Source organism: Phocoena phocoena, chromosome 19 (assembly GCF_963924675.1).
Source record: "Phocoena phocoena chromosome 19, mPhoPho1.1, whole genome shotgun sequence".
Lineage (NCBI taxonomy): Eukaryota > Metazoa > Chordata > Mammalia > Artiodactyla > Phocoenidae > Phocoena > Phocoena phocoena.
The window spans coordinates 48,213,476-48,223,914 of record NC_089237.1 but is presented as its reverse complement, the minus strand read 5'-3'; the positions used below and the strand labels follow the sequence as shown (position 1 = coordinate 48,223,914).

Genomic DNA, 10,439 nt, shown 5'->3' with positions numbered 1-10,439 from the left:
ACGGCACTGTTTTGCTCAGGTAGAATGTCTTTTGTGGGGGGGGGGTCAAATGGGGTGACGGCTGGGGCTGGGCCCGCAGCCTTGGGGACTCGTTCTATCTCATCTGCAGACTTGAAAAAACCCAAACGAGTCCCTTCGCTTCTTGGGACCTCAGCGTCCCTGCCTGTCAGATGAAGGGCTCAGGTGGGATGACCTCCAGGTTTCCTTCTAGTGCTAATGTCAGTTCTAGGATCTTTGCTGAGGTTTCCCAAGGAGCATCAGGAGTGTAAGTTGGACGGGAAGGAGTTGGGGGCAAGCAAGAGGCCTAAGCCCTTGCACCCTTGGTTCCATGAGCCGGTGCGACACCCCCGCTCCAGCCCTCCGTTATGAAAGGAGAAGGAGATCCTCTCCCTTGCTCCCTTCCCCGCTTGGCCCCCCTTCCCCAGTGCACACACACACCATTCTGTGTTTTACTTGGGAGATTTTTTAGGAGGTAGCCCAGTGTCTTAATCAGCTCAAGCTGCTATAACAAAATACCATGGACTGGGTGGCTTAAATAACAGAAACTTATTTTCTCACGGTCTAAAAGTAGAAGTCCAGGATCAGGGTGCTAGTAGTTGGGTTCGCACGAGGCCTCTCTTCCTGGCTTGCAGACAGCATCTCACTGTGTGCTCACATGGCCTTTCCTTGGTGCGTGCGCTTGGAGAGAGAGATGTCTCTTCCTCTTCTCAAGCCACCAAGCCTATTGGATTAGGGCCCTACCTTTTTTTTTTTTTAATTTTATTTATTTTTGTCTGCATTAGGTCTTCATTGCTGTGCGCGAGCTTTCTCTAGTTGCGGAGAGCGGGGGCTACTCTTCGTTGCGGTGCGCGGGCTTCTCGTTGCGGTGGCTTCTCTTGTTGCGGAGCACGGGCTTTAGGCGCACGGCTTCAGTAGTTGTGGCTCGCAGGCTCAGTAGTCGTGGCTTGTGGGCTCTAGAGTGCAGGCTCCATAGTTGTGGTGCATGGGCTTAGTTGCTCCATGGCATGTGGGTTCTTCCCCGACCAGGTCTCGAACCCGTGTCCCCTGCACTGGCAGACAGATTCTTATTCAGTGTGCCACCAGGGAAGTCCTGGGCCCTACCTTTTTGATCTTAATTATCTGCTAAAGGCTCTATCTCCAAATGTAGTCACATTGGGGGTTATGGCGTCAACATATGAATTTGGGGAGGGGGGCACAGTTCAGTCCATGGCACCCAGTAATGCAAGGGTCCCAGTGTGTGTTTGTGGAATGAGGTCACTGCTTTTTTTTTTTTTTTTTTTTTTTTTTTTGCGATACGCGGGCCTCTCACTGCTGTGGCCTCTCCCGTTGTGGAGCACAGGCTCCGGACGCGCAGGCTCAGCGGCCATGGCTCACGGGCCCAGCCGCTGCCGCGGCATGTGGGATCTTCCCGGACCGGGGCACGAACCCATGTCCCCTGCATCGGCAGGCAGACTCTCAACCACTGCGCCACCAGGGAAGCCCGAGGTCACTGCTTTTTAAAAGCTCACAGACTGGGAGGGATTTTGATCCATGGGTCTGAAGGCAGTAGGGCTTGTAGTTCAGAGTCCTGGTTCTGGAGGAAACACCCATTTGACTGAGTCCACCTCGGCCACTTACTAGCCCTACGGCCTTGGGCAGATTACTTAACCTCTGTCTCTGAGCCAGCATCCCCATCTGCAAAATCGGGGTAACCGAGTACGGTGGCTGTGAGGGTCAGACGAGGGCTTGCGCGGAAGCCCTTGGCACTGAGTCTGCATCCCCTCCTGACGCTCAGTCAATGCGAGTGATTACCACTGCTTTTCAGTCTTCCCGGAGCCCCTTTGCCAGCTCTGTCCTCTGCTGCAGTCCCGTGTCTAGTCTCAGTAACATCCTCACTCTTCCAAACGCCCTCCTCCCAGCCTCCTAGGACTCAGAGGGCAAGTGGGTAATTAGAAATATTTCCTGTGTCTGGGGGCGATGAGGCAGGCCTGTGGGGACAGCCCCCATCCCCTGGTGAGTTGTGCTCTCCACTCACTCTCCAGACAAAGCAGTTGGTCCTTTCACCTCAGGCTGAACATGTGTCCTCCATCCCCTAACTTTTAAAACTGTTTATTGTGAATTAATTTAACAATTACAGAATAGTTTCGAGGGTAGAACAAGGAACATTTTGCCACATTTCATTATTCATTCTTTTCTTCCTCCCTTCCCTCCCCCCTCACCCCCTTGTCCCCCACCAGCCACGAACTGTTTGAGAGTTACCTGCCTACATCGCGTCCCTTTACTCCCTAAATGTAATACTTTAGTGTACATTTTCTAAGAACAAGGACATTCTCTCATATGACCAGAGTATTGTTATCAAATTCAGGAAATGTATAATTTTAATCAGTACAATAGTACCTAATCCACGGTTCATGCTTCAATTTTGCCAACTGTCCCAATAATGTTCTTTTCTGGTCTAGGATACAATCTAGGATCACACACTACAGTTAATATCCTGTCTTTAGTCTCTTATAATGTGGAGCAATTCCTTTGCCTTTCTTTGCCTTTTATGATATTGACGTTTTTGAAGTGTTCAGTCCGGTCATGTTGTAGAATTCCCTCAAGTTGGTCCCTTACCATTTGTTTAAAGTAAAATGAGTTAAGAAGCCATTTTCACATTGCTTTTGGATGTAGCTACTGAATGCCCAGCCTTGCATTAGGCTCTGTGAACCGGGAGCATTATATAGCCTGGCTCTGACTTAGGACCTTAAGTCTGGGTTTGTGGGGACAGCAGTTACTGTCAGAAGGGCTTGAAGGGCCCCTGCGTGCTCGTGATTAGCGGTCAGCTGTGCCGGCACCAGTAAGCTTGGAAAATACATCTCGGATGGATGCAGGATGAGTCAGCATTCTGCAAGTCTCCAAAGATGCAGAAAATGGCCCTGCACCTGTTCCAGCATCCACTCATCAACTTTGCCTGGCCTCCAGAGATGTCCTAAAGTTCACACTCCAAACCAAAGTCCTGTTTTCTCTCAGAAACCTCCAGCAGGCTGCAGTCGTGGGTTCCAGCCTGTCCTTACTGCTGCTCTGCTCTGCGGCCTGGGTGTGTTCTCTCCCGCTCTGGGCCAGTGGTGGGAGGGGAGCCCCTCCTTGCTCTGCCAAGTGCCCCTGGCACTGGGAACAGGGAGGGAAAGAGTCACTGAGCCCTGAGTGTGGGAAGACAGCCAGCACCCTGGCCTGTGACGAGGTTAAGCCAACTTGGGGTGATCTTCGTCGTGATCTGGCAGACAACTCATCAGACCTGGAGCTTTGCTTTTTCATCTGTTTAACTTCTCTGTTGGATGGTATGTACTGTGAAAAACAGTGAATCGTAATCTCTATTCAAACAACCGCATAACATCAGGGAACTATCGTGCTAGTTGGAGGTATTTTGTCAGACCAAAGCAAACAATGCAAGAATGTTATAAGTGACATCAGTCTTTACAGAACTTTGGCCAAGCAGGCTTTCCCTGTGAGAAACAAGATAAAATTGATTTTCATCTAGTCATTAAGTCATCACCATTGTCTGCTATGTTTTAACACTTATATTAACACTTCAAAGTGCTCTCCCTGGAGATGCAGGCATTCATGTGAGAGAGACATAGAGTCCCCTGCCTTTTTGGTTGTAAATTAATTAAAATTAAATAAAATTGAAAATTCAGTTCCTCAGTGACTGGTGACATTTCAAGGGCTCAGTAGCCACATGTGGCTAGGGGCTCCCATGTTGGACCGTGCGGCTGTAGACCCTCATCGCCGAGTTCTGTTGGACAGCGCTGCTCTGCATGGCCAACAGCCTGGGAAGTAGAGGTGCGGGAGAGACTTCCTTCTGCGACAGACGTGGTCACACAGGGAAAATTGGACAGATCGTGAAGTTGGCATTTAAGCATGACTGCAGGCTGTTGGCAGTGTGTCCTCTGGGCTGCTGGGTTGGATCAAAGGTGTGCTGAAAGATGCATGGAGTGTCACTTCTTCCGTTGTTCTGGTAGCCCAGAGCTCTGTTAGGTTAGTTCCATATCATGGGCTGTAGTCAGGTGTTAAAGAGAATGCAGCCAAAGCTGCACTGAGGCAGCGATTCAGGCAGCTCGTGGGTCTTTCCACTCACCTGACCCTCCGCAGTCTCAGGGCCTGGCGTGCACAGCCGAGTGTCGGAGCCCCGAGCTGTGAGGGTGCTTTCTGTAGGAAGGACCCCGGGCCAGGCGCTGGGGTGAGGTGTGTAGTGGCAGGTTCCGGGGCAGGGCATGGGGCTGGGACCCACCCACGTGGGTGATAAACAACGGCTGGATTAATACTGCTCCTGCACCTCACACGTGTGCTGCTGAGATCGTCCAGCCCTGTTCCCGGGCCAGACCTCGGCTCACTGTTCCACCAAAGTGTGGGTGATGGGGCAGGGCTGGCTGGTGTCTCTGAGCTCCCAGGACCCAGCCCACAACTGCTGAGGAAGCCACGCAGCCAGCCGTGTACAAGTGAAGCGTCTGTGTCTACTTGAAAGTGCCTGCCTGCCTGTGGTCCTTGCCTGTGTGTGCGCCTCTGTCCCCGCCTCCTGGCTGCCTGAGCCCTGGAGCTGCGGAGGGAAGCTGAGCAAGTCGAGGCCCACGCCGCTGCCTCTGCTCCAGCTAGGATGTGGCTCTTCCACACTCTGCTCTGCGTGACCAGTAAGTCAGCCTCACCCCCTGCCCCGAGGGGCTGCACAGCCTGTCCATCTGCGTGTCTCTGGTGGGGCTCAGAGCCTGAGGGCAGAGAAAGTCTGGGGACTCCCCCTGGAAGCCCGTCTTGCTCCGTGGGTCAGACCCCCAGGTAGGAAGGACCTCTGAGGCTCTGTTGGCTGCCGACAGCGTGTGGCTTTGGACTCCAGGGCTCTGCCTCCTGTTCCTCCCGCCAGCTCCCCTCCCCATGCAGGCCTTCTCCCCTGGAACCCACTCCAGGCAGCCCCTCAGGTCTGTGCCAAGCTTGTCCCCAGAGTGTGGAGGCTGGTGCGGCCCACCCGCCCAGCGGAGCCCCCCGGTTTAGCTGAGGAGGGTGAGGACCCCGTGCGCAGGTGAGCACTGATGAGAGACCGTGCGGCGAACGCGTGGGGGGAGCCTGCTTCCTGTTCCTGACGTTAGGGCCCCTGAGAGAACCTGTATGGGGGAGGGGACACTCCCTCTCCACTGCCTGGGGTCCCATATGGCCTTTAAAACTCCTCTGGAAAACCCCTTGGGGCAAGCCAAGCCAGGAGCCTGCACCTAGCCACTAGGCCCCAGGGATGAGAATAAGCGTGGTCAGCGAGCCCCTGGGCACTGCTCAGATCCAGCCTGAGGCGAGGGTGGTCCTGTGTAGTGATCTGGCAGGCTTCCCGGGGGCCTCCTGCGCTGGCCAGGAGCTGGTCAGAAGAATGAGACTGGACATCAGGCAGGTGTAGCTTCAGGGCTGCTGGGAGCCTGAGTTCTCCCCAAGGATGGGTGGGGGCTAGCTAGTGAACGCCAGACAGTGGCTGAGAGCTGAGGCCAGGCTGGGAGGGGGCTCAGAATTAGCACCCACCATGGGGCCAGATCACCCAAGAGGCAGGCCAAACGTGCATGGGGCACGAGCAAAGCATACATTTTTGGATACCTTTTAATATTTGATATTTTAAAAACATCAAAATAGTCATCGTGGAAAGATCAAAACTTTGTTGAACTTCCTTTTCCTTATTTTACAGTTTAGACTTCCCTTTACTTTCAGTTACATATGGTGTGTGGAGAAGGTCTCAATGCTTTTTATGGTTTATGGCTTTGATCCCCCATCACCAAGTGTGTCCATACCCTGGTCCACCCCATCCCAGTAGAGAGGAGGTGACTGAGGCCCAGAGAGGGGTAATGACTGGCCATAGTTACAAGCAAGTACTAGTAGAAGCGGGGCTCAAGCCCAAGCCTCTGCCTGCCTCCCAGCTCTAGAATACCCCATGGCCTGGGACACTAACCCTGGTGTCACTCTGGTCTCCTGCTTGTCTCTGTCTCCTGTGGCCTCTGGAAAGACCATCTATCACCCCAGCACCTTTTTCAGCAATGTCAATCCAGATGACATTTATCAAACCCCTTCTGATGCTAAGGCACTCCCCAGGCTGACGGACAGCAGAGAGCAAGATGGAGCAGACTTGCAATGAAATCACTTACCCCGCTTGGCTATGCTATGGGCTGGGGGTAAGATCAGGGCCCCAGCAGCGCCAGTCTGAGTGGGAGAAATGAAACTGTGACAGTTCTTCTCCAAGCTGTGAGGTCCTGAGATTTAGGGATGGACCAATCATGAAGAGCTTCCTGGAGGAAGTGAGATTGGCGCTGAGTCTTAAGGGCTGGAGAGAGTCTGAGAAAGTGACAAGGAGATGCCAGGGAGGGTGGAGGAACCCCTCAGATGGTGACCCCACGCCCAGGGCCCTGCATCCTGTGCCTGGCTGCACCTCCCTAGGCTGGAGAGAATCCAAACCGTTCCTGGCCTGACCTTCCACCCTTCCCAAGCACCCACTGTGGTGATGCCCACTTCTCATCAGTGTGAGCAGATGAGATAACATCAGTTGTCTGAGACAGTCAGATGTAGACACAAACACACTGAAACCCTGGAGCTGCCCATCTCGTCCTGCTACCATGCAGCCTGCTGTTCTGAGGTCAGTCTTCACCCTGACTCATTCTGTGACCACAGCCACTCACTTCTCCCCCCAGGGTCTCAGAGGTTGCATTTACATCGCTCGTGTGAGGAAGGGAACTGTGCTAGTGGCCTGTAAAACCTTACAGTGGTACACGAGCCAGCAGTCCAGGGCCGGCTCTGCTGTTGCACCAACTTCAGGCTGGGGCCTGGGGCCCTGCTGCGTCCTGCTGGGGGAGTGGGGAGGTGTCAGACCTGCCTCTGCCCGGGGCACAACCCCAGACCTGAGTGCAAGTGTGTGATGGGAAACCTTGGCCATTGAGGATGGGGGACTGTAGTGTCCACGGTGGCCCTGAGGATGGAGGAGGTGCTTAGCAAGTGCAGACAGGTGGTGCGGGGTGAGAGGGAGACTTTCTGTGCAGGAGAAACAGTATGGACAGAGACCCGGGTGTGAGGAGTGTGTTTAAGGAGACACAGGGTGAGGTTTGAGTGGGAACAGAAGGCTGTCTGCTCTGATGCTGTCTGCGCCCCACAACCAGGACACGCTGGGCCCTAGTGGGGAGCAGGCCACACACACACAATAACCCTGACCCTCTGTCCCCAGCCAGAGGGCCCACTGAGAGTGCCTTCAGCTGACACACAGGGGATGGGGAAAGGGCATCCCAGGCAGAGGTAAGACAAGCACAGTGTTCGTGGGCCAGCCGGGTGTGGAGAGCGGTCCACGCAGGAGCCAGACGCCTCCGACCTTCTCTGGGAGGCTGGCTTGGGGAGTAGCTGGGGGCCATGCGGGTGGTCAGGGTGCTGGTGGAGAGTGTGGGGGCCCCAGAGTGCCAGGCTGAGGGAGCTCGGGCCACACCCTGAGGGCAGTGGGAAGGCCAGCAGGCCCCTAGCCTGGAGGTGACAATGGGACGTGCCTGTGGTGTAGAAGGCAGAGTCCTGGAGAAAGGGAAGGCAGACAGGCCCGTGAGGAGCCGCTGCTGAGGTCCCATCCAGGGGGGTTGGGGCAGGAGGGCATGGGGAGGGAGAGACACTTACGAGAAATGTTTAGGAGGAAGAAGCACTTTAGCACAGAGCACAATATTGTCTGCTCTAGACCTGTCGGCCATGGTTATTAGGTAGCCTGTGAAGGGGGCCAGGGTGGGGGACCGAGGTATGAGGTTTGGGGCTGAGACGATGAGGCTCAACATGGAAGACCCAGGTGGGTGGGTGGAGGGTGAGCTGCCCCACGGGACAGGCGGCCTGCAGACCTTTCTGGGTGCTCTGGACTGGGCGTCAGGAAGGCTGAATCTAGTCCTAGCTCTATGGCCCAGCTCCTTGTATACGTGCGGGCAAACCATTCCCTGCCCTGCATCCACCCCTCCGGGTTCAGTTTGCTAAACGGAGAACAGTACTGTGAGAATGTGTATTTAAACTGCCTGGTGTGATGGGGGAGATAAGGGGTGGGTGCAGGCAGTGGTGGCTGACAGGGTGGAGGGGACTCTGACTCAGCGGGCCTGTGTGGCCGGGACAGCTTGGAGAGGCGGCCCTGTGGGCGCTGTGGTGACAGGCTCCGGTTCAGCCAGGCTCTCACCACTGGCAGCCCAAGAAGGGGCCTTGAGCTGGCGGGCAAGGCTGTCAGAGAACGTGGCAGGCCTCCCTGGTGGTTATGGCACTGACATTAGCACCCACATACTGAGCCTGCAAGATGTCAGATGCTGCGCCCGGCCTTGCCCCACTAGTCTGCACGGTCCCACGTCACAGATGGGGAGACTGGGGTGAAGTGACAAGCCCAAGGTCCTTCGGGGACTCCGTGGCAGAGCGAGGATTTGAACTCAGGACTGTCTCCCTCCTGGGCTCATGCTCTCTTCTCTGAGTCGAAGTGGGAAGTGGGAAGAGAGGGGGTCCCCTGATGGAGGCACAGCCCGAGCAGAGGGACCACGGCAGGGGCCTGGGGGAAGTCTGCCCCAGCAAGGCGGCCCACGCCTGGTGGACCCCAGGCACTGGCTGGCTTTGTGGGAAAGCTCAGCGGACCCGGTGACACTCCTGAACACACACACACACATAAATATGTTCTCACTGACCTAATTATCAGCTCGATAACCCAGAGCTCTGCCCCAGCTCTGAGCTGCTGGCACGACAGGGAGCCAGGTCTCTGTTTACAACATACCCCCCTACCACCACCGCAGTGCCTCCAGCTTTTATTAAAGGCTTTAGAAATAGGCAGACCTGGGCCCCAGACACAAATTACAATTTGCTGATGGGCCATGAGCAATCACCTGACCTCTCTGAGCCTCAGCACCTGAGTGTGGTACCTGGAAGACAGCAGGTGGTCAAGGAAGGTGGCTGTAATGGTCTCTCTGCTTATCTCCTCCCCTTTCCCACCCCTCAAGAATCTTGCACCAAGATCCCACCGTTGAACAAAGCAACATGGGGATGTGGGGGGTGGGGTAGGGGATGAGGAATCTCTGTCCCTCTTTGATGTTTCCAGGACACTTCATCTGGGCCTGGCACTCTGCTGAACGGGACTCAGTGGTTGGGGGTGTGTCATGGGTGACTCAAATCAGATTACAGTTTTGGGGAGACAGACTTTATCACAGACACGATTTAGTCAGAGCCAGACAGAGACCTCACAGGATGCCGAGGGAGCTCAGGGACCACTGGGGTACTCTGGCTGAGAATCTGGATTGGCTCCTGGGGCAGGGTCCCAAAGGATGGGGTAGAGGTGGGAGAGTGATGAGGAAGGCACATTGGGCAGAGGGAACCGCTTGTGCAAAGGCCCTGCGGCGGGTGGTATGCAGATGGTGTTCAGGAAGTGGGGTGTTGAGCCAGAGAGCAGAGCTGGCAGAGGGGACACTGGGCTGGGCAGGGAGGTACCATGGATGCCGGGGGAGGAGGCTGGACTTACCACAGGGGTTTCAATTCATGTCTCTTAAGTCACACAGATGGTAAAAAGGGGAAAGAATGCCTTCCAGTCACCCCTTGTAAGAAGTGGGTAGTTCTACCTTTTTAGTTTTTTTGACCTGCCCCATTATTTTAAAACAAGTTTTATTTTAGCACATGGTGTATTTTTATGAGTCACCACCAATCATTCCGGGCAAGGCAGAGGTATAAAGGGAAAGGAATAAAGTACAGATGTCTATTTTGTGCCAGGCTTGGGGAAGGGGACTGGGAATTGAGAGGAGAGAGTGGACACTACCCTCTCACAGGGTGCCTGCTCCTTCAGCCTTTGGAAGGTTGGGTTTTTTTTTTTTAATGTTTTATTTATTTCAGCTGCACAGGGTCTTAGTTGCGGCACGCAGGATCTTTTAGTTGCAGCATGTGGGCTCTTAGTTGTGGCATGTATGTGGGTTGTAGTTCCCGACCAGGGATCGAGCCCAGGCCCCCTGCATTGGGAGCGCAGAGTCTTACACCCTGGATCACCAGGGAAGTCCCTGGAAGGTTGGTTTTTAACAAAGTTTTAAGCATGTACAAAACTAAAGCAAATAACATTAATAAACCCAATATACCCATCACCCAGATGACACAGCTATCAAGATCTTGCCGCGCTTGCTGCATTTATGTGTTTCACTGTCCCTTTTTGTTTCCTTTGCCAAAGTATTTTGAAGCCTTGCTGCTCACAGTTTGGTCTGGGGACCAACAGCAGCTTGGCATCACTTAGCGGCGGTCAGACTAGGATCTTAGCACCACTCCCTGACCTACCGAATCAGAATCTGCATTTTTTTGTTGTTTTTTTTGTTTTTTTGCGGTACGCGGGCCTCTCGCTGTTGTGGCCTCTCCCGTTGCGGAGCACAGGCTCCGGACGCGCAGGCTCAGCGGCCATGGCTCACGGGCCCAGCCGCTCTGTGGCATGTGAGATCTTCCCGGACCGGGGC

The 10,439-nt window shown here is 54.6% G+C and overlaps 1 protein-coding gene across 1 annotated transcript in view; it reads left to right on the top strand.

The window, feature by feature from the left end:
* The first annotated feature begins 7,761 nt into the window (after nucleotides 1-7,761).
* Nucleotides 7,762-10,439, top strand: part of ITGAE (integrin subunit alpha E) — a 55,546-nt gene continuing 52,868 nt past the window's right edge. Inside the window, exon 1 of the mRNA XM_065898045.1 lies at nucleotides 7,762-7,786. Within this exon, the coding sequence (XP_065754117.1) occupies nucleotides 7,762-7,786 (25 nt within the window). The remainder of the gene's footprint in view (nucleotides 7,787-10,439) is intronic.